Source organism: Protomyctophum parallelum, assembly GCF_964188405.1.
Source record: "Protomyctophum parallelum genome assembly, chromosome: 13".
Taxonomy (NCBI): domain Eukaryota; kingdom Metazoa; phylum Chordata; class Actinopteri; order Myctophiformes; family Myctophidae; genus Protomyctophum; species Protomyctophum parallelum.
In genome coordinates, this window is record NC_139708.1 from 25,944,875 (window position 1) to 25,969,995 (window position 25,121).

The 25,121-nt window shown below is 43.0% G+C and overlaps 1 protein-coding gene across 1 annotated transcript in view; it reads right to left on the reverse strand.

Annotated features, from left to right (window-relative positions):
• Nucleotides 1-25,121, reverse strand: part of LOC310869904 (uncharacterized protein) — a 53,635-nt gene that overhangs the window by 21,556 nt on the left and 6,958 nt on the right. Inside the window, exons 3-13 of the mRNA XM_083780882.1 lie at nt 18,937-19,109; nt 12,803-13,023; nt 9,049-9,206; nt 8,720-8,808; nt 6,842-7,064; nt 4,491-4,812; nt 4,088-4,232; nt 3,658-3,787; nt 3,325-3,441; nt 2,296-2,445; nt 914-959 (exon numbers count right to left, since the gene is read on the reverse strand). Coding sequence (XP_083637008.1) covers nt 914-959; nt 2,296-2,445; nt 3,325-3,441; nt 3,658-3,787; nt 4,088-4,232; nt 4,491-4,812; nt 6,842-7,064; nt 8,720-8,808; nt 9,049-9,206; nt 12,803-13,023; nt 18,937-19,109 — 1,774 coding nt within the window. The remainder of the gene's footprint in view (nt 1-913; nt 960-2,295; nt 2,446-3,324; nt 3,442-3,657; nt 3,788-4,087; nt 4,233-4,490; nt 4,813-6,841; nt 7,065-8,719; nt 8,809-9,048; nt 9,207-12,802; nt 13,024-18,936; nt 19,110-25,121) is intronic.

Genomic DNA, 25,121 nt, shown 5'->3' on the forward strand with positions numbered 1-25,121 from the left:
GCCTTGAAACATTTAGACCTGACGTCGATTCTACAAAATGACAGTTTTCTGAAAAATCTCATGTTTCTGTCAGTCGTTCTCAAACTATTTCATGTCAAGGAAATTATATGTAATTGGCTGCCGACCCCCATCTGAAAATATGTTGTTCCAGGGACCCCCCCCCCCCCAGAACCAAAATGTTAGTTAAAAACATTGGCTCTGAAAGAATATATTCAAAGACTTGCGTCACATTTTCACGATTTTTCAAAAATAGCAGACCTACAAGCTTGTAGCGTGACACTCGGTGGCGCGCTATGAGCTTGTAGATCTGCTATTTTTCAATAGCTAAAGTGTAACATAATGCTTAAAACACCAACAGGGGTTCCCGCCCCCAAAATGAGTTAAAACATTATACCTGCCCTCTATAACTAAAATAACATAATAAAAACACCTTAAGTATTTAATTACTTTCATAAATAGAGAATCTTTCACTCAATAGGGACTGCTCCTGTCGCAGGATGATGATGTCATATGTCCATGTGTGGTCTAGCCCTATATGGAATGTATGGAATGCATATGCTAATAAAAAACAACTTAATGCTTCCTAAGGATAATATGAGCATCAAAGCAATATTTGAAATACTTTTTATTAGCGCGTGTATTCCATATATTCCATAGGGCTGGACCACACATGGACATATGACATCATCAACCTGCGACAGGAGCAGTTCCTATTGAGTGAAAGATTCTCTAGTTATGAAAGAAATCAAATATTTATGGTGTTTTTATTATTTTGTTTTAGTCGTAGAGGGCAAGTATAGTGTTTTATGGCACATTTGTCTTATTAGCCAGGGTTCCTTTTAATACATTTGATTTCTTCCTCCCTTCCTTCCTTCCTTCCCATCCTTCCTTCCCTGTGTCCTTGTCTCCTTACCTTGTAGTGACGTAGCCGACATGGTTCTGGTCAGACCGTGTTTGATCTGCAGAGAATTAAACACAAACAACAGATTAATAGAATAATAAGCATAATATTTAGGGGTGCCACGATTATGAATGTATGACCCATATCCGATCTCCAATAGTTTCCAGATCTGCCAATGCCGATTCTGACCGATTCCGACATTATACAGAGGACCGCGAGTAGCGTCCGTAAACATCGCTCCTTTTGATTAGAATAACATTTGGTGTTATTAAAGGGGTGAAATAATGGAGCAAGCTTTTCGTGAGTATTTTGTTCTGGGTTCATTATACAGAGGACCACAATTGAAACAAGCCTATAGGGGCCTATTGGCCCAAAGCCTGTTAATAATGTATTCAATCAATCAATAAAAAAAATGTCGGGCCGGAACATCCGTCAGATGTATTTCCCCCGGATACGATATTTTTCTGACCAATCACAACACTTGTTTCATTCACGGAGAATGTAAGCAGATTTGTAAAGTGTCAACATAATTTCCTTGAGCGGTACTTCCGCCAAATTCCACCAATGCACTCCCAGCGTGCCTAAATCCTAATTTAAAGACCGAGTGAAATGAAAAATACATCCGTGACTCGCTGTTTCTCTGCGAGACATTACTCTATAAGCCATAACTCCAAAACCTGGTGGGTCAAACTGAGACATTACACTATAAGCCATATCTCCAAAACCTGGTGGGTCAAACTGAGACATTACTCTAGAAGCCATGTCTGCAAAACCTGGTGGGTCAAACTGAGACATTACTCTAGAAGCCATGTCTCCAAAACCTGGTGGGTCAAACTGAGACATTACTCTAGAAGCCATGTCTCCAAAACCTGGTGGGTCAAACTGAACAACCAATATGTCAATTTGAAGCTATGATTCACTGCTTTCATACGACATGAAAAAAAACGAAAATTCTAAAGAATCCAATGGCAGCCCCCCAATCAAATGTGGTCACATATGAGCATACCAAACAATGGATGCCCCACAAAAAATGGTGTGTATTTTTATATAAAAAGTCCATAAACATTTTATATAAAAATACTTTTAAACTTCAGCAGCACGCTAAAACATGTACTATATGATATCTAAAAACATGTCTAGAATAAGCCATGCGCTTTCCTGCCTGTCTCTCAGTGACTTTGTTTACAAACAGATCTGCTTGTGCATGCGTCGCGCACGTAGCAGAACCACGTCCCATAGCCTGGAGGGATGCAGCGTTCTGATTGGCTCAAAATCAGGGTGAAACTTAAAAATAAAATGCCCAAATTAACCATTTCACCTCATCGTCTTTAAAAAGGATCATGCTGTTTTTGGCCCTTTTAGTACAATGGCGTTTCTCACACACACACACTGACCTGTGATTGGCTGAGGTAGTTCAGCCTGTCATACTCGTTGTCTGTGAGTGGCTGGTTCTGTTGCATCATCGACCGCGCCCTCTTGATGATGTCACGCATGTGTAGGATGAAACCCTGGAGCTCCGATGGCAGGATGAAGTAACTACGCACCTTTAAAATATGTAAATATATGTAAAAATATGTAGATATATGTAAATGTAAAGGATGAAAACATGGAGCTCCGATGGCAGGATGAAGTAACTACGCACCTTTAAAATATGTAAATATATGTAAAAATATGTAGATATATGTAAATGTAAAGGATGAAAACATGGAGCTCCGATGGCAGGATGAAGTAACTACGCACCTTTAAAATATGTAAATATATGTAAAAATATGTAGATATATGTAAATGTAAGGATGAAAACCTGGAGCTCCGATGGCAGGATGAAGTAACTACGCACCTTTAAAATATGTAAATATATGTAAATATATGTGTAGGGTGAGACTCTGGCGCTCCGACGGTAGAATGAAGTAACTACGAACCTTTAATATAAATATATAAATTAATATTATATTATAATTTATACATGAGATGAAGGCATTTCTAGGAATAAATATTTAGACACAAAATGCTGCGTTTAATTTCAGGAGAGTTGGGAAAAGGCAGTTCTCCTGAACGCTGCCTTCAGGCATTGAAGGGAAAGGGAGGGCATATGTATGTTTCGTTAATCGTGGATGCTGCGTTCATGGTCTGGAGAGCGACGTTGTTTTACAGACGGGGTGAAAGGGCAGGGGTTGAAGCCCCCTTTGATGTCTATGTGTGTGCACGTGCCTGGACGACATATAGGCGGAAAAAATGTATGCATTAAGGCACCAACCTGCACATCGGGAGCAATTCGCCCTTCGCTAAATCCCACCCCAAAAAGCGATTGTCCAACCAATGCCAATCCAAAGAGTTTATAGGAACTGTTGTAGGCCGCTCTACCTCCTGAGCCACTGTCTCCCTCTATAACATAATGACCAAATAAGGCTGTGTCTGTGTCTCACCATGACAGAGGCGATGTCCTCAGGACTGTCCACGTCCAGGTGGAACTTGAAGGTCACCATCTTACTGTTGTGAGTCTGTAGCTGACACTCCACCACCCTGTCAGCGAGCTCGGAGAGCTGCACGCACGCACGCACGTGACACACACACACACACACACACACACACACACACACACACACACACACACACACACACACACACACACACACACACACACACACACACACACACACACACACACACACACACACAACTGTTGTGAGTCTGGCTCTAGCTCTGACAGCTAGACAGGTTGACATGCAGACAGACAGACCGACAGACAGACAGGTTACCCCAGTAATCCGGAGGCGGGACCTGGATTTCCTCCTGAATATCTTATTGGCTGTCCGTTTGGCCACGCCCTTGTTGCTCTTCTCCGATAGGCTCTCGCTGCCGTCACCCGACGTCACGTCCGACGTGTTGCTGCGGACGGACATGCAGATGCAAGAAGTGGGCGGGGACAAAAACGACAAACGACAAAAACGACAAAAACAACATTATCATAATTATAACGATGCATTTTCATGTGTAAGCAGTGTGTGAGTGTGGCGTGCGTGGCATGCGTGCGTGCGCACACACCTACACCCACACAACCTGAACTTTGAACATTCAGTGGATTTTCTGTGCTCTGGGTTTTCTCCGTGTGTCCTGAAGCCTTTTGAGCTGCACCTGGCATGTGTGTCATGCGTGCGCGCGAGTGGCATGTGTGTGTGTGTGCGTTACCTGTCTACGGGTGAAGAGCCAGACAGCTCGGCATTGTGGGAATCGATGACGCTCTGGACGTGCGGTGAGAGGGTGAAGGGGCGTGGCCTCTGGTTGTCCTGGTTACCGGAGGAGCTGATGTCACCGTCTGTGTCGCATGAGTCCGCTGTCATGGCAACCAATCACATGGTTTTCATTAATCTGTTGTCATGGCAACCAGATTTACAATTTACAATGTAGCCATTTATCAGACTCTCTTAATACACACACGCACATGCACATGCACATGCACATGCACATGCACATGCACATGCACATGCACATGCACATGCACATGCACATGCACATGCACATGCACATGCACATGCACATGCACATGCACATGCACATGCACATGCACATACACATACACACACACACATACAAGTGGGGCAGGAGGAGGAGGGGTCAGGGGGCGGGGCCTCCTCGCTGGTGGTCCCAGAATCCAACGAGGCGCTGTCCCACGTTGATGACATCATCGCGGGCGGCGGGCTGGCGGCGGCGCCGGCCAAGACGACGGCTGCTGCGTTCTGATTGGTTGTTGTGGTGGTGTTTTTTGGCTCCTCCCCTTCCTCCGTGCCCGCCGCCACTTCCTGTTTGGCGAGGCGTCGCCGGTTGTCGCGCTGGCGCTTTATGTCGGTGACGCGGTCCCTGATCGCCTTGGCAACAAGTTTATAGTCCGACTCACTAACGAACCCTAACACCACCTGGGAGAGAAAGAGAGAGAGAGAGAGAGAGAGAGAGAGAGAGAGAGAGAGAGGTATAAGGTAGAGAGAAATCCTGGAACTATCATATCCTGAAGCTATCATAAATCCCATCATGGAACTCCCATATCATATAAGGAACTATCTTAACACACCATGTCCTGGAACTATGTTAACGTACCATATAAGGAACTATATGTTAACGTACCATAATAAGGAACTATGTTAATGTACCATATGTTGGGCAGTAGCTAGCTACAAGTAGCGAAGCTACATAGCTTAACTACATTTATCAGTAGCTTGATGGTAGCTTCACTCCTTTTGAACCAAGTAGCGTTTTTTGTAGTGTAGCTATTTTTAGACCCAAGTAGTGATGTAGCTTTCAACAAAAGCTATACGTTACAAATTGACTGTTAAATAAAGTTTTGTGGGGGAAAAAGATCCCTGGAAATAAATCCATGATTGGTTGGTTTAGATAAGAAGAGTCTGACACAGTTATGTTGTTAAGCAAGAGGATCCCACGCAGCAGCTGTCCTTTGATTGATTGATTGATTGAAATATTTATTAACAGTTTGTAGAATTTACAGTACATTTTAAGCACAAACTCAATAGGCTACAAAGACTGTCAACTGTGAGTGGACGACCCAATTAAGCATTACACTTGTTTACAACAGGGTCCACATTGTTCAATTCATCAAAACATTTAAAGACATACAACCATTTAGAGACATACAAATAGACATTTCTATGTAGTTAAAGAACAACTTTAATATCTCTAGCACAACACAATGAATTACTCACCTAATGCTGCCTGCAGGTTCCATGTTTAATTCCAGTGTGTGTAACCTACATTATTGTCTAAGTGAAAGTTTTCATATTGAAAAATTTGATCGCTAACGTGGTTTAGCGACTATAGTACTTCGACAGCTCATTCATCGTAGCTTGTTTACAAGTCAAGCGGACTTCTTGTGCAGAAACTGCCCCATCAAAATAAGAGCCACTTGTATTGATTAGTCAACACTAGTTTTATTTCTAAGTCTACCTACAGGACATTAACATCTCATTTAAGTGCCTGTCAGCATTCTCTCAATCTGAGTATCCCATTGGAACCATGAACTTTAGTTATGTCTATTTGTCTATTTGTCTATGTCTATTTGTATGTCTCTAAATGTTTGTATGTCTCTAAATGTTTTGATGAATTGAACAATGTGGACCCTGTTGTAAACAAGTGTAATGCTTAATTGGGTCGTCCACTCACAGTTAACAGTCTTTGTATTGAGTTTGTGCTTAAAATGTACTGTAAATTCTACAAACTGTTAATAAATATTTCAATCAATCAATCAAACATCAAAATGTTGAATTATGAACTGAATTAGTTCCTTTAAAAAAATAATAACTGTGAACTGAACTATAGTAAATAAAAAAATGAACTTTCCCAACACTGAACACATGAATCAGCCGGCTCCTGACACCGCAAGGTACATTAATACAAGTAAATGTGAAAAAGTTGACACCAAAAGCCAGACAGAGGGCTTGTTTCCTGTTTGTTTTTTAATAAACAATCAAACTCAGCATTTTTGCCTGCCTATTAGGCTATTTGTTCGGTGGAAACTTGATCATTAAGTTGATAAAAAATATTTTAAAAAAAGTAGTGTCCATGTAGCTAGCTACTTTTGCCATGTAGCTTATAGTGTAGCTTGCTACAATTATCTGGGGATAGCTTCGTTGTAGTTGAGCTATTTAATAGAGAGTAACTGGTAGTGTAGCTTACTACATTTTCCAAGTAGCTTGCCCATCACTGGTACCATATAAGGAACTACCTTAACTTCCTGGAACTATGTTAACGTATACCATACTGTATAAGGAACTGTCTGAACTTCCTGGAACTATGTTAATGTACCATATAAGGAACTATCTTAACTTCCTGGAACTATCTTAACGTACCCTGTCCTGGAACTATCTTAACATACCATATAAGGAAACTTCCTGGAACTATCTTAACGTACCCTGTCCTGGAACTATCTTGACATACCATGTCCTGAGCGACCTCCTCGGCCACGTCGCTGTAGAGGCTGTACAGGAACTCGATGGCGTTGTTGTCCTTGTACTTCCCTCTCAGCTTCCTGTGTTCTCCCATCCTGAGCCACAGCTTGATGGACGGACGCACGCCGTCGTCCTCCTCCGCCAGCTCTGCCCGCACGCCCTCGCTGCTCTCCTGGAGGAACACGTGGTCCAGGAGGTCCTGGATGGAGAACCTGTAGGAGACACAGCATCTATTTAACACCATCACTGCTCTCCTGGCAGACCATGTTGTCTAGAACGGTGGTTCCCAAACTTTTTTCACGTCAAGGTACCCAAATTGACAGTAATTAGCCCCGCGGACCCCCATTTGAAAAGATATGCCAGGTGGAAATAGTAGCCTAGAACTTCAGTGGAGGTCTAGAACTTGGGGTCATGTGATCAGTGACAGCATATTTTTGGGCTTTTGTTTTATCCTTTATTTACCCAGGGTAGTAGCTGAGCACAAGTGCTCATTTTCAGCAACGCCCTGCACATGGAACATGGACACACACACACATTAAAACCTGGGAGCTGTCCAGTACAACCTCAGTCTTATACTGTTGGCCACTAAGCAGCTCCACTGGAGCAGTTCTGGAGGGGTTCAGTGCCTTGCTCAAGGGCACTTGAGCGGTGTTGGGTGAGTGATGACAATCACTTCCCCACCCAGATTTTTACCGCCCGTCCGGGGAATCGAACCGGCAACCTTTCGGCAACAAGGGCACTACTCTAACCCTTAGGCCACCGCTGGCCCCCACTGGCTTGAGGAATACACGGACTGTGCTTCCTTATAGTCTAATATCCACTAAACTACTGCATCCCACTGTGACACACGCACGCATGCACGCACGCACGCACGTGTGGGTCTAGGAGGTCAAGATCTTTCAATTCAAAGTAAATTCAAAGGCCTTTAGACGTTTCATCTTGTGAACAAAACAACCTCCTCCTACGCCTCCTCCTCCTCAGGCTGCTGAGCTTATAATTAGAGAACACAACCTTTTCCGTCAGATCAAAGGCTTAATGTCAATTAAATAACCGTCCCTAGAACTCATCATAGCTTGACAGTGAATAAAATGAGACTCTTTTTTGATACAGAGACAGTCATGAGTCATGACTAACTGTTCAGGAGAGGAGAAAAACTGATTTTTATAATTTTGATCCATAGCACAGGCAGACTCTTATACTAGAGCATGTCTGAAATAAATGTCAGAGCTGAAATCGACATGAAATAAATGCTTAAACATGTAACTAGGTGTAATGTTAGAGTCCACATAAAACATGTAAACATGAAATAAATGCTTAAACATGTAGCTAGGTGTAATGTTAGAGTCCACAGAAGACATGTAAATATGAAAAGAATGCTTAAACATGTAGCTAGGTGTAATGTTAGAGACCACAGCAGTGAACCTTTCAAGCCTGTTTTTTCAACTCGTTGTTTTCTGCAAGACATTACTCTATAAGCCATATCTCCAAAACTGGTGGGTCAAACTGAACAACCAATATGTCAATTTGAAGCTATGATCCCCTGCATCTTTCTATAGTTTATCAAAATAAAAGCCTCCCTCTCATTGCTGTTGGTGCGTATGCAGCCTTCTATAGTTTAACAAAATAAAAGCCTCCCTCTCATTACTGTTGGTGCGTATGCGTCCTTCTATAGTTTAACAAAATAAAAGCCTACCTCTCATTACTGTTGGTGCGTATGCATCCTTCTATAGTTTAACAAAATAAAAGCCTACCTCTCATTGCTGTTGGTGCGTATGCATCCTTCTATAGTTTAACAAAATAAAAGCCTACCTCTCATTGCTGTTGGTGCGTATGCATCCTTCTATAGTTTAACAAAATAAAAGCCTACCTCTCATTACTGTTGGTGCGTATGCAGCCTTCTATGATCTCCTTCAGTTCTGGGACCGTTACTTTGAAGAAGTTCTCTGGCTTTATGCCCTAGGAGGAGAGGAGACAAGACAAGGAAAGAGAGAGGAGAGGAGACAAGGACGAAGGGGAAGGAAAGAGAGGAAAGGAGACAAGGAAGGAGGGTTATTGTTATAGTTTCCTAATCGCTTTGGAGTGAAAACTATTTTATCTGCAGAGAGAGAGACTGTCATTGTACAAGGTCACTTCATAGTGTGTGTATGTTTTCGTGCGTACGCGTGCGCTTTGTGCGTGTGTGTGTGTGTGCCTTACACTGGTGACCTTCCTATAGATCTGAGCAGCGTTGGTGCATTCAGAGTAAGGGTACTCAGTCGTTGCCATCTCCAACATGCACATCCCAAACGCGTACACGTCCACTCCCTCGTCATAATGCTCCTCGTACATCTCTGGGGCCATGAACTCTGGGGTACCTGCACGCACGCACGCGCACGCACACGCACACGCACACACACACACACACACACACACACGCACGCACGCACGCACGCACGCACGCACGCACGCACGCACGCACGCACGCACGCACGCACGCACGCACGCACGCACGCACGCACAAAATAAACTCTTTACTTTCCATTTTCCGGCTGTGATAATGCTTGCCTATGGCCGGAGGCTCCAGGAAGTAGACAGGTCCACAAGTACATTTTAGGCATTATTCATACCTTCAAAAGTGCCTTATAGACAGAGTGGAAGCCAGCGACTGTGAGCAGGGCCTCCTGTGACAGGAGACCCAATCCAATCCAATCCACTTTATTTATATAGCACGTTTTAAAACTCAGAGTTTACAAAGTGCTGTACAGGAGAATAAAATAAAATAAAAACAAGTGCACTAAAGCTACCACACAGAAAAACAACAGCGAGAAAACAAAGTACAAACAGTGACAACAACTGAGACACATTACAGAAAACAACAGAAAAACAACAGCATCACAGTGAGACGAAACATATACAAGGACCAAAGGAACTCAAGCAGGGTTAAAAGCCAAGGTAAAGAGGTGGGTCTTCAGGCGGGATTTAAAGGTCTCGATGGAGGGGGCCAATTTGACGTGGGAGGGGAGTGCGTTCCATAGTTTAGGGGCTACAACAGAAAAGGCTCGGTCGCCTCTGGACTTTAAGCGGGTCTTCTTTGTGACCCTGAGGTTTAGCTGGCCCTCAGACCGCAGTGATCTAGCAGGAGTATAAACCTCAATAAGGTCAGACAGATAAAGAGGAGCCAGACCATTTATAGATTTAAAGACAAATAAAATAATTTTAAAATCCACTCTGAAGCGGACAGGGAGCCAATGAAGGGAGGCCAAGACAGGTGTGATATGCTCACGTCTGCATGCGAGTACCTGTGAGTAGACGAGCGGCTGAGTTTTGGACTAGCTGGAGTCGAGCAAGGGAGGCTTGGTTTAAACCAGCGTACAAGGCATTACAGTAGTCCAACCGCGTAGATATGAAGGCATGTATAACTCGCTCAAAATCACTAAAAGATAGCACCGACTTGATTTTGGCCAGCAGCCTCAGATGATAGAAACTAGAGATAACTACCGCATTGACCTGTTTGTCAAGTTTAAGGGCATTGTCTAGTTTGACACCAAGGTTTGAGACCACAGGTTTCACATATGGCTGCAGGGAACCTAGGTCGTTGGGAACGATACCAGGACCGCTAGGTCCAAACACTATAACCTCCGTTTTACTTTCGTTGACACTTAGAAAATTAAGAGCCATCCATGCCTTGATGTCACTTAGACAGTCAAGCAGAGGTTTCAGGGAGCCGTTATTGTCCTTTTTAAGGGGCATGTATATTTGCGAATCATCCGCATAAAGGTGATACGAAATGCCATGTTTCTTAAAGATAAGGCCAATAGGAAGTAAATATAAAGAAAATAGAATAGGCCCAAGGATCGAGCCCTGGGGGACTCCAGAGGACAGGGGGGTGGAGGACGATACGAAGTCGCCAAATTTAACAGAGAAGCATCTCTCCGATAAATAGGAAGAGAACCAGGCTAAAGCGGTATCTCTGACACCAACACAAAGCTCCAAACGAGATATGAGAGTATTGTGATCGAGAGTGTCGAAAGCAGAGCTTAGATCTAGGAGTAGTAGGATCACAGAGTCCCCAGAGTCGGTGGTCAACAGGATGTCATTGAAAACCTTCAACAGCGCTGACTCTGTGCTGTGAAACGCTTTGAACCCAGATTGAAAAACATCAAAAATGCTATTAAGCTGCAAAAAAGACTGGAGTTGAGACAGCACCGTTTTCTCAAGGATCTTAGAAATGAACGGAAGCTTTGAGATGGGTCTGTAGTTAGACAAAACAGAGGTATCCAGACTAGGTTTCTTTATCAGGGGTGTCACCACTGCTGTTTTAAAGTATGCTGGTACAATACCTGAGACAAGGCTGCTATTTATGATAGCATGGACTCTAGGCCCAATGGTCTCCCAGACCTCCTTAAAGAGGTGTGTGGGGATAGCGTCTGTAGGGCAGGATGATGTTTTGAGTTGCGAGACAACTTCACTAAGTTTAGAGAAAGATATAGGCTGGAAATGATTAAGTGTAGTTGTGCAGGTGACGGCCATGGAGGGGTCAAAAGCAGGGGGGGAAATGTGTGCTCTGATCATATTGACCTTGTCTATAAAAAAGCTGAGAAATTTCTCACAGACATCAAGAGAAGCTTCCAGACAAGTGGGTTGGGGGGGATTTACCAGCTGCTCAATGGTCTTAAAAAGAACGCGTGGTTTATCCATATTTTTTGAAATAATGTCAGAGAAATGCCTTGATTTTTCCTCTTTGACAGTCCTCTGATATTTTTTCCAACACTCATTAAGAATGTCGACACATGGAGCCTGTCTTTTCTCCACCTGCGCTCAGCCCTCCTACACTCTCTCCTGACAGCGCGGGTGGTGTCATTTAGCCAAGGCTCAGACTTGGGTTTGGGACGCATGGCTTTTAAAGGCGCAACATTGTCCAAAATGCCAGTGCAGGTGGAAAGAAACGAGGATGTAAGTTGCTCAGTGTCAAGACCCTCGGAGAGGCTAATGTCAGCATGCGCGACGCATGCGCTACCCTGTCAGCATGCGCTACCCTGCTCAAAGCTTCCCTCTGACTTAGCCTGGCTGATAAGCCAGACTCATGATTTAGACTGGTTGATAAGCCAGACTCATGACTTAGCCTGGCTGATAAGCCAGACTCATGACTTAGCCTGGTTGATAAACCAGACTCATGACTTAGCCTGGCTGATAAGCCAGACTAAAATCACACCATTTCTTTTCTCAAGTCAGACTGAAGCAGCAACCCTGCTTTTATACAGGTGGGGCAAACCATCCCCTAGTAATCAGTAAGTGGTCATTAATTAATTCAACCACACTGCTAATTAAGGCCTATACGAGTATACTCATCCACATTACTATACTTTAGAGGAATATTAAATAATATACAAACACTCAACTATATTTCAAAGGCCCAATCCGTTTACAGAGCCTAACATAAATAAGACCAATAATAAACATGAACAAACACCCCTCCTCCTCCACAGTACTTGGCACCCTCCAGGGACGTGCACACATAGACATCAAAGGGGGCTCCAGCCCCTGCCCCTTGTACCCGTCTGTAAAACAACTGCCCTCTCCAGACCAACGAATGCAGCGTTTACTACATTTGGTGAAATAAATGCAAATGCCCTCCTCTCCTTTCCATGCCATACCGGAAGGAAGGCAGCGTTCAGGAGAATTGTTTCATCCAAAGTCTCCTGAACTCATTTGTTTTTTAAATCCATGTCGTTACACAGCGCATCTCCACTAGATAAAGAGTGCTGGGTTGCGCCCCGAAAATAGCAGATCTACAAGCTCTCAACGCGTCACAGCACGTCGCATTGTGAGCTTGTAGATCTGCTATTTTTGTCCAAAAGTTCCCTCTCATGGGATTTCAGCCCCTGCCTCTCTAACACTCTGTGCACGTGCCTGGCACCCTCCAATCTAGAGAGGAGTGTGTGTGCGTGCATGCATGTGTGTGTGTGCCTACCTATGACGCTCTTAGCGAACGAGGCTATCTTCAGCGTGGCGAGGCCCAGGTCTCCTATCTTCACAGAGCCTGTGGGTCCGGTGATGAAGATGTTGTCACACTTCAGGTCGCGGTGTATGATTGGTGGAGAGCGGCTGTGCAGGAAGTGAAGACCTCGCAGGATCTGACCGCTCCACCGACGGAGCAGCTTCATCTTCATCTGCTTGAAGCGACGCAGGTACCTGCACACACACACACACACACACACACACACACACACACACACACACACACACACACACACACACACACACACACACACACACACACACACACACACACACACACACACACACAGAGCGTCTTCTTATGCATTGTCTCAGTAAGACTGCCCCTCCCCCTATCCACAAAGAGGAGCAGTGCACCAAAGCATTATGGGAATTGTAGTCCAGGAAGGAAGTGTGCCCTGTGTCCATGACATCATGGAGCTCATGGACACTTTGAAATACTGAAATGTCTAAAAACACAAATTACCCACATAAAAATCCCCAGGAAAGTGTTTCTTGTCTCCCAAACATCATTAAAATAAAATCTGGTTAGTGTTTAACAACAAAAACAGAGAGAGCTTAGAGAGACATTTATTATATTCCGTCTGAGACGCCAGACAGAGTCCATCCATCCATCCATCCATCTTCAACCGCTTATCCGTAGTCGGGTCGCGGGGGCAACAGCTCCACCAGAGAGCTCCAGAATTCCCTCTCCTCCAGAGCAACATTAGTGACTTCCTCCTGGGGGATCCCAAGACGTTTCAAGGCCAGTGAGTCGATGTGTTTCCTCCAACTGGTCCTTGGTCTGCCCCGGGGTCTCCTCCCAGTGGGACGTGTGTCGAGGACCTCCCTAGGGAGGCGCCCGAGACGCATCCTAACCAGATGCCCGGACCACCTCAGCTGGCTCCTTTCCAGGCATTCATGACCAAGATGGCGCCGTTGCACATGACGACATAGTGCTGGTCTGGCTCATTGTTTGTTTGTTTGTTGCGTGTTTTACGTTTGAACGAGTGGATTGTATGTAAGTATGAGAGGACCGAGTTGCTGTACATCAGAGACAGCTTTCAGCTTTCCCCACCACAACTTTTGTTTTCGTCTAACAACTTTGTAAAGCAAACAGACGTGACCAACACTGATGCAGGTCGCAGCAGGAGCCGCCGCTATGCTCTACCCGAAGAGAGGCAGGCGAGCCGGTGCCTTGGTGAGGTTCCGTCGCCGAAAACTTCGCTCCCCGCTGCCCTGCATTCTTTTATCCAAAGTTAGATCTCTAACGAACAAAATGGATGAACTATCTCTTATCGTCAACTCCAAGCGTGACGTCTCGGATTGCTCCGTGCTCTGCCTCACAGAGACCTGGCTGCACGAATGTATCACCGACTCAGCGGTAGTGATGTGTCGGTCACGGGCGACTCGTTCATAAGAGCCGATTCATTGCTGTGAGCGTGAATCGAATCGCTCACGTCTTGCAATGAGTCGGCTGAGTCAGCTGTTGTATTACCTGGCTACACTCTTCACCGCGCAGACCGGACTGAGGACTTGCTGAAACGCCGCGGAGGAGGAGTTTGTTTCTACGTGAAAGACAGATGGTGCTCTGACACTAAAGTTCTACACCGATCATGTTCGCCAGAGCTCGAGTCTCTTAGCATCCGATGCAGACCCTTCTACCTCCCGAGGGAATTAGCTTCAATCATCTTGGTAGCTGTGTACATCCCCCCACAGGCTGGAGGCAGCAATGTCAGCTACCCGACAGCTAGCTGCACATATCACGGAATTGGAAAATGCCCATCCACATTCAGCCGTCCTTATTATGGGAGATCTTAATCATGTTAACTTGAGGAAGTCGCTTCCGTGGTATAAACAACAGATCCACGCTGCCACTAGAGGTGAGAAAACTCTTGACCAGTGCTACAGCACCATACCCCACACGTTTCATGCCGTGGTGCGTGCCCCCCTCGGTCTGTCGGACCATAACTCTATCTTACTGATCCCCCAGTATCGTCAGCAGCTGAAGACCAACAAACGTTGATCTAAGACTGTTACTGTTTTTAGCAATAACAAACCTTGGTTCAGTAAAGAGGTTAAAACCCTCTGCTCAAAGAAAAACGAAGCCTTTAAGAGTGGCATTTAAATTAGCCAGATATGAGTTTGAACATGCTGTGAAAAAAGCTAAAGCCAAATATAATGATAGTCTGCAAGCCAAGCTACGTGCCAATGACACCAAGGGCGTTTGGCAAGGGATGCAGACCATCACAGGGTATAAAGGCAGCCGCCATGCCCCAGATGATGACCCCCTCCTCCCTGATAGATTGAACGAGTTCTATTGTAGATTTGACATGCCCAGAGATGTCCATCCCAGTGCAGCAGCAGTTAGTATAAAACAAACTACACCCCTCCCTTTATAGTTAGTGAGCAAGAGGTAAAAACCCTCCTCCTTAAACAAAACAGCAGGAAAGCAGCAGGCCCAGATCAGGTCTCTGCTTTTACTTTAAAGCACTGTGCCCACCAATTATCTCCTGTCTTTACTGGCATTTTTAACTGGTCTCTTACACTATGCAAAGTCCCTGCTTGTTTTAAATCTGCTGTGGTTATCCCTGTTCCTAAGAAGCCTAATGCTGTTAGCATGAATGACTACAGGCCTGTCGCCTTGACCTCTGTGGTGATGAAAATATTCGAACGCATTATCTGTAAACACCTGTCCAATGTTGAGATGGATAACTTCCAGTTTGCCTATCGAGCTAACAGGTCTGTAGAGGATGCACACAGCATCCTCTACAGACCTGTGCCTCCACAGTATCCTACAGCACCTGCGGCCCCTGCCACATATCATATGTTAGAGTTTTATTTATTGATTTCAGTTCTGCGTTTAATACGATTTTGCCCATCAAACTATTCGATAAGCTCTTGGCCATGGGTATTAATCACTCTCTTTGTCTCTGGATTTTAGACTTTCTGTCAAACCGGAAGCAAGTGGTAAAGATTGGCAACATGCTTTCTCAATCCATGACTCTTAACACTGGGGCCCCCCAGGGCTGTGTTCTCTCAGCCCTCCTCTTCGCACTTTATACCAATGACTTTATTTCACATTCTCAATTTGTTTATTTTTTTAAATACGCAGATGACACAACTGTCGTTGGTTATATTAAAAATTGTGACGAATCAGCCTACAGGGCCGAGGTGGCAGCCCTCGTAGACTGGTGCACTTCGAATAACCTTATCCTAAACCTGGCTAAGACCAAAGAAATTATCTTTAATTTCCGGAAAAAGGAGATTATGCCCCCATCCCTGGTAATCGACGACCAGCCTGTTGAAAGGGTCGACAGTTTTAAATTCCTTGGCACCACTATATGCTGCTCCCTGAAATGGGAAGTTAACACTAGTAACATCTTGAATAAAGCCCACCAGAGGCTTCACTTCCTACGCCTCTTAAAGAAGTTCGGTGTGACTGGGGAGGCGTTGGTTCACTTCTACAGAGCCACTGTGGAGAGTGTCCTCGTCTTCTCAGTCTCAGTGTGGTATGGAAACACCACCGTCTTAGAGAGGAAACGGCTGGAAAGGGTGGTACGCACAGTGTCAAAAATCATTGGCCTCGACCTCCCATCCGTCTCCTCTATCTACACCATACACACTAAGAGCAGGATGCAGAAGGTGATCGCTGACCCCTCCCACGCTGCCTGCTCTCTTTTCGCACCCCTGCCCTCAGGTAAGAGACTCCGGTCTCTAAAGTGCAATACCTTCCGCTTTAAGAACAGCACTTATCCCGAGGCTGTTCGCCTCCTGAATGCTGACCCTCTTTTCACTCGCACTTTACAGCGTGAAGCTGCTTCGTAAAACGATGAACTGTGATGAAATTGCTATTTATTTAACATGAATTGTAACGTTTTGCATTCTTCTTATTTATTGGTCCCCCTCATATGATGTTTGTACTTTTGTATCTTGTTCTACTGTCTGAATATGTGATGTGAATATGTGTCTTTATGTATGTCTGTTTTTAGTGCACTGAAACAAATTCCAATCAACTCTGTTGACATGGCAATAAAGTCTTGAATCTTGAAGGAGCAGTGGTTCTACTCCGACAGAGTGTCTGGCGTTTTAGGAGTGTCTGAAATGATGCACACGTACTGGGCCAGTTGTATCACCTCCACTGACGCCGTCCCAGAGTGGAAAGAACGTCCAACAACAGACAAACAGTGTCTGTCATTCACTCACTCACTCATTCATTCATTGTTTTGAGCAGAGAGAGAGAGAGAGAGAGAAACAGGAGTCTGGAAAGACATTGTAGGTTTTGGGGGTGCGTCCGCTGGCCTATAGTGGTCCAGGAAGCGCATCATGCCACGTATAGGCTCTGGGCCTGAACAGCGTGTCACGTGTCCGAGTCCCAGTCACGACCTTTGCTGCTTGTCTCTCCCCTTCTCTCTCTCTCTCTCCCCGTCTTTCCTGTCTACTGTATCTTCACTAATAACTATATCAATAAAGGCACGCAAAAAAAGAAAATAAATTGTTTCCACTTTATGCCCCATTGATAAAATTGTGGATCTATACTATACAAGCTCTCAAACGTGCAGTCTGAAAACGTCCCCAAAGTAGGGATGCGACATTGAAACTGGTTAATAATTAATGAATAGTTCCATCACCACCATTTCACTACCTAATCAAAACAAAGAATTCAACAGATTCAGTAACAGTTTCTATCCCACAGCGGTAGTTGCACTAAATGCTGCTAAAAAATGATCTGTTGCTGCGACACTTTTTAGTTTCTATTATCTATTATCTATTACCTTCTATTACTATTTATTATCTTAAGTACAATAAGGGTTTGTTGTACAAAGCTACACAGCTGTACACAGCTGAAAATGACATGCTTGTGCATTAGGGCTGCTGGGGTTGTGCAATAACAAGAAGTCATGTGTTTTTGTTTTATCTTGTACAGTATGTTTTGTGATATGATGCACTGATTGGTTGGCACTTTTAATTTCGTTGTACACGTTGCAATGACAAATAAAGATCTATCTCTATCTCTATCTCTATCTCTATCTCTGTTCTTCCAGAGTGCAAACTCGGTGGCTAGGCTAGCTAGTTTATTGGGACATTTGTGGTCGTAGTGACTACATCTGTCATTAAAAATATATATATTTTTCTGCGATTTTCTTAGTTTTAAGGGTAATTGTTGTAGAAATGCAATATTACACTTGAGGGTGTGGTTTAACGTGATTATTGCCACTTCAGTGATGCTTGCGGAACTCGACTTCGTCTCGTTCCTGACTGCATCACTGTCGTGGCAATAATCACGTTAACCCACACCCTCTCGTGTAACATTGCTTAATTATAACATTTGAGTGAATCGATTTTGATGAAATCAGATGATTCTGCTAAAAACCAGTCCAGCACAATATGCATTATAAAATAACTGAATGTAATGTTTAAATGTGAACACTAGGGGGGGGGGGGGGGCAACTGCCATCCTGACGACCCTGCATGGAGTGCTGTTGTTTATTTCCCATTTCACAAGAAGAAAAGTGAGTACTTTTTTTTATTTCTGGTACTTCAACTGTAGTGGAAAAAGGGCTCAATTGTTTTACTTAAGTAAAAGTACCAATACTGCAATTTAGAACTACTTCGTTTCAAGTAAAAGTACAGAATTGAAAATGTACTTCAGCATCGGCATCAAAATGTACTAAAAGTACTGTGTGAGCTTGTAGATCTGCTATTTTCAAATGGCCGAAATGTATAGGGTTAATGTATGTTTTCTAATCAAAATTTAAATCTACAAAGTAACTAGTAACTAAAGTTTTCAAATAATTGTAGAGGATTAAAAGTACAAACTCTGAGATGTAGTGGAAAGTACTGAAAATTGGAAATACTCAAGTAAAGTACAAACACCTCGAAAGTGTACTTAAGTAAAAGTACTTTCCACCATTTTACTTCAAACTATAATACGTTTTTTTTGATTGATTGAAATATTTATTAACATTTCTTTACAGTACATTTCAAGCACAAACTCAATACAAAAACTGTTAACTGTGAGTGGACGACACCATAAAGCATTACACTGGTTTACAAGAGGGTCCACCATGTTCAATTCATCAAGACATTTAGAGTAGGCCTACTCACGCCTTGAGTGTCCCGGAGGTCATGAGCTCGGTCACCAGGGTGATGACCTTCTGACCTTTGTAGGTGCTCTTCCAGGAGTCGTAGAACCGCACGATGTTTGGGTGTTGTAGTCCTTTGAGCATCTCCACCTCCTCCTCGAACCTCTGGCGCTCCGACTTGGAGAGACGGCGAGCCTGGAACACATCGCAGTTATACATTACTATAGAATACAATACTTTACATATTTTCATGTAATGCATTAATTACTCTTTCGTCGTTTAAGGTTAGCTGTAATCTATTTTTGTCTTTGATGTGTGAATGTGTATATTGTAGTATTGTAGTATTGGTGTGTGAATGTGTATATTGTAGTATTAGTGTGTGAATGTGTATATTGTAGTATTGGTGTGTGAATGTGTATATTGTAGTATTCTAGTGTGAATGTGTATATTGTAGTATTGGTGTGTGAATGTGTATATTGTAGTATTAGTGTGTGAATGTGTATATTGTAGTATTGGTGTGTGAATGTGTATATTGTAGTATTGGTGTGTGAATTTGTATATTGTAGTATTCTAGTGTGAATGTGTATATTGTAGTATTGTAGTATTGGTGTGTGAATGTGTATATTGTAGTATTGGTGTGTGAATTTGTATATTGTAGTATTGGTGTGTGAATGTGTATATTGTAGTATTGGTGTGTGAATGTGTATATTGTAGTATTGGTGTGTGAATTTGTATATTGTAGTATTCTAGTGTGAATGTGTATATTGTAGTATTGTAGTATTGGTGTGTGAATGTGTATATTGTAGTATTAGTGTGTGAATTTGTATATTGTAGTATTGGTGTGTGAATGTGTATATTGTAGTATTGGTGTGTGAATGTGTATATTGTAGTATTAGTGTGTGAATGTGTATATTGTAGTATTAGTGTGTGAATGTGTATATTGTAGTATTAGTGTGTGAATTTGTATATTGTAGTATTGGTGTGTGAATGTGTATATTGTAGTATTGGTGTGTGAATGTGTATATTGTAGTATTGGTGTGTGAATGTGTATATTGTAGTATTGGTGTGTGAATTTGTATATTGTAGTATTCTAGTGTGAATGTCTATATTGTAGTATTGTAGTATTGGTGTGTGAATGTGTATATTGTAGTATTAGTGTGTGAATGTGTATATTGTAGTATTGTAGTATTGGTGTGTGAATGTGTATATTGTAGTATTGTAGTATTGGTGTGTGAATGTGAATATTGTAGTATTGTAGTATTGGTGTGTGAATGTGTATATTGTAGTATTGTAGTATTGGTGTGTGAATGTGTATATTGTAGTATTGGTGTGTGAATGTGTATATTGTAGTATTCTAGTGTGAATGTGTATATTGTAGTATTGGTGTGTGAATGTGTATATTGTAGTATTGGTGTGTGAATGTGTATATTGTAGTATTGGTGTGTGAATGTGTATATTGTAGTATTGGTGTGTGAATTTGTATATTGTAGTATTCTAGTGTGAATGTCTATATTGTAGTATTGTAGTATTGGTGTGTGAATGTGTATATTGTAGTATTAGTGTGTGAATGTGTATATTGTAGTATTGTAGTATTGGTGTGCGAATGTGTATATTGTAGTATTGTAGTATTGGTGTGTGAATGTGAATATTGTAGTATTGTAGTATTGGTGTGTGAATGTGTATATTGTAGTATTGTAGTATTGGTGTGTGAATGTGTATATTGTAGTATTGGTGTGTGAATGTGTATATTGTAGTATTCTAGTGTGAATGTGTATATTGTAGTATTAGTGTGTGAATGTGTATATTGTAGTATTGTAGTATTGGTGTGTGAATGTGTATATTGTAGTATTGTAGTATTGGTGTGTGAATGTGTATATTGTAGTATTGTAGTATTGGTGTGTGAATGTGTATATTGTAGTATTGGTGTGTGAATGTGTATATTGTAGTATTCTAGTGTGAATGTGTATATTGTAGTATTGGTGTGTGAATGTGTATATTGTAGTATTGGTGTGTGAATGTGTATATTGTAGTATTGGTGTGTGAATTTGTATATTGTAGTATTCTAGTGTGAATGTCTATATTGTAGTATTGTAGTATTGGTGTGTGAATGTGTATATTGTAGTATTAGTGTGTGAATGTGTATATTGTAGTATTGTAGTATTGGTGTGCGAATGTGTATATTGTAGTATTGTAGTATTGGTGTGTGAATGTGAATATTGTAGTATTGTAGTATTGGTGTGTGAATGTGTATATTGTAGTATTGTAGTATTGGTGTGTGAATGTGTATATTGTAGTATTGGTGTGTGAATGTGTATATTGTAGTATTCTAGTGTGAATGTGTATATTGTAGTATTAGTGTGTGAATGTGTATATTGTAGTATTGTAGTATTGGTGTGTGAATGTGTATATTGTAGTATTGTAGTATTGGTGTGTGAATGTGTATATTGTAGTATTGTAGTATTGGTGTGTGAATGTGTATATTGTAGTATTGGTGTGTGAATGTGTATATTGTAGTATTCTAGTGTGAATGTGTATATTGTAGTATTGGTGTGTGAATGTGTATATTGTAATAATAAACTTTATTTATATTTATATAGCACCTTTCATACATAAATGTAGCTCAAAGTGCTTTACAGAGCAGAAAAGATAATAAAAACAAAAGCAAAACAAAACAGCATTAAAACAGGCATGCAGTTAAAACAATAGGACAATAACGCAGTGTCAAATCAGGAGAAGGCAGTGGTACAAAGATAAGAACAGATAAAGCAAGGCAACGACATTAAAAAAACAAGCAGTAATACAATACAGTGAGGACGTGAATAACAAAAAATAAAAGATCACTTAAAAGCAATGTTGTAGAGGTGGGTCTTGAGCTGAGCTTTAAAAATGTCTACAGAGGCTGCCTGACGAAGGTACAGTGGGAGCTTGTTCCATGCCGACGGCCCGTAGAAGCAAATTGTAGTATTGGTGTGTGAATGTGTATATTGTAGTATTGTAGTATTGGTGTGTGAATGTGTATAACTATATTGTAGTATTGGTGTGTGAATGTGTATATTGAAGTATTGGTTCTTTATGATGTTATTAGTGAGTGAGTGAGTTAGTGAGTGAGTGAGTGAGCTAGTGAGTGAGTGAGTGAGTGAGTGAGTGAGTGAGTGAGTGAGTGAGTGAGTGAGTGAGTGAGCTAGTGAGTGAGTGAGTTCGCGACTGTGTGCGTGCGCGTGTGTTCATTATGACAGCCTGAAGTCCATAAAACAGGTTCAGTGTTGAAGTGTCCTTGAGCAGCAAGACTCTGTGACCCACAGCAGGATAGTACTGTGTGTGCGTGCGTACATGTGCGTGCGTGCAAGACACCGTGCCCCAGAGCAGAATCTGTGCATGTGTTCAGTACATTGTGTCCCAGTCTGAACTGTTAGTGAAAAAGGGTAGTCGACGAACATTTTCCGTCATAGTATTAGTCGACAAAAACAACACTCCGTGCGTGTGGCGCATGGTGGCTCACGAGGGGCGCGAACGACAACGCAAGCGTAAAAAAAAAGAAGGCCTAAACACAATATCCAGGTCTATAGTCAGTCGTTGGCGTATGTTGCACGAAACGAGCATGCGTACAACCCCAAAAAGCCATTGTCCAATCAACGCCAATCCAAATATAGTTTAGCAACGGTTGAAATACGCTAGCGTTACTATAGCCGCGTTAATGGCTGCCGTTATTCCCTGAAGAAGACCTCCTAGGTTGAAACGTTGGATTCTTAATAAATATACAGCATCGTGGCTACGAGTGTGCAGCCTTTTTCCAGAGCTGCCATGTCTCACCCTTTGAGTGTGACAGTCACGCAATTTAACCCTTTACCACGCACCACGCCACACATGCCATTTCACACGCATTATAATGATAAATAACAATTTTCTCTGCGGCTCCGCCGCGTAATAACGCACGCTCCTGTGTGCGTCCGCTCAAACGGTAAAATAGCCGATCTGCATGCAGGAGGGTAAAGTAAACAGTGGACCAAATCGTCAGCAGGGTCCCTGACTGTGTGACGCATGGAAATGAGCCATGCGGAGTTTAACATCGCTTCGAAATATTTTTCATGGAAGACAATATAGCCCCCACAAGTTACAACAAGTGAGTAAGTGACCTGTGACTATCTCTCTTCTATACTGGTGTGTGGCGTCTCTTGCGTGATATGAGGAAGTGGAACGGTGCCATAGCCCGTGCACATTATAGGGACAAACTCCGACAAAGTCGTGTGTGTGTGTGTGTGTGTGTGTGTGTGTGTGTGTGTGTGTGTGTGTGTGAAGTGAAGTTAAGGGGGAGGGGCCGCATCGCGACTTGTTTCTGTTCATAGAGAGAGAGAGCCCACAGATGTGTTTGAACTAAGAAAATGTAAAAATAAGGAATTTTCCCACATTCCAGTTTTCTGACATATTCCCCAATTTCCACTGAGATTATGGGGTGAATGAATGTGGCCAGACCCATCTTCTCTTTCTGTCATAGTGACATTGTCCTGCATCAGATCATGTCCAAATCAGGTTCTCCAATCTCCAGTAGCCTCTTCAGTTTTTGAAGATTTTTTGAGTGGTACAACCACTCCCTTACGGAGCTATGTGTGTGGCTGGCTGGGTCTGAGCACTATGTGTGTGGCTTGCTGGCTGGCTGGGTCTGAGCACTATGTGTGTGGCTGGCTGGCTGGCTGGGTCTGAGCACTATGTGTGTGGCTTGCTGGCTGGCTGGGTCTGAGCACTATGTGTGTGGCTGGCTGGCTGGCTGGCTGGCTGGGTCTGAGTACTATGTGTGGGGCTTGCTGGCTGGCTGGCTGGGTCTGAGGAGCATAGATACATAGATAGATAGATATCTTTTTCATTTCTACTTTAAGCATGAGGAGGCTGTCAGTGCAGGGAGAGCAGCTGGCATGGAGGTGAAGACATCAGTGTTAAGGTTAAATATAAAAAAAAATCACCGCTGCCCTTCGGACGGCGTCGAACACATTAAGACACTAGTCTCACTCTTGACATTTTCTGAAATATGGCAGCCCTGCTTTTTCTTATTTTTACTTGATTACTGCCGTCGTCCCATCTTGTTGGGCCCTGCAGTAACTCAGTCCCACTTCTCCGCCACCTGCCTTCACACGTATACAGCTACTGAACAGACTACAGCACGGACACAGCGCCGCTCGGCCAAAAACTCAAACAGGACGACTCCTTATCCCATTCTGGGCGGGAACCGCATTTGGTGGTTTAAAACCTCTTAAACCCCAGGGGGGTCCAGGGAGGAAATCCGCAACATCGGAGTTGGAACCGGAGACCGACTGGGTCTACATTGACCCGCTGAGCGCTGTTCAGAGGTGGACAGCCGCTGCCCAATGGGCAATGGGGCTAAAGAGATTATAAGCATTATGTCATACTTTAGCTATAGAAAAATAGCAAATCTACAAGCTTGTAGCGCGGCACCGAGTGCTATTTTCTAAAAGTCTCGAAAAAGTGGTGCAAATCTTTGAATATATATTCTTTCAGAGTGAACGTTTTAAGTCAAATATTAATTTGCTTCTGGGGGGGGGGGGGGGGGGTCCCTGGAACAACGTATTTTCAGATGGGGGTCAAATACATATCATTTTTGGAGTCCTTGACATGAAAATGTTTGAGAACAATAGAAACATGGGGTTTTTTTTGGACAAAACTGTCAGGATTTAGAAGACATTTTGTAGGTCTAAAAGGCTTATACTTCAACAGAGGCTTGGCAGCCGTTCTACTGGGCTGTGAGCCAGGAGCCTGCTCCCACTATCTGCATGTGGCAGATCCTGCATGTTCTGTAACTGTATCTCTCTCTCTGTGTGTGTGTGTGTGTGTGTGTGTGTGTGTGTGTGTGTGTGTGTGTGTGTGTGTGTGTGTGTGTGTGTGTGTGTGTGTGTGTGTGTGCGTGTGCAGGCGTCTGATATAATACCACTTATCTCACATCAACACGGAAACCTCCGTCGCCGACAGCAGAAGTGGTAATACTTATTATCAGAGACCTGTTCCACTGCTGTCAAGACTTCTGAACCCATTTAGACCTGAGAAACAATTCCACGAAATGTCTTCTGAATTATGACTATGTTTCTATATCAGTGGTTCTCAAGTCATTTCATGTCAAGGACCCCCAGAAGTGCATGTAATTGGACCGCAATCTCAAAACATGTTGTTCCAGGGACAAAATGCCTCTGCCCAGGCTCCATA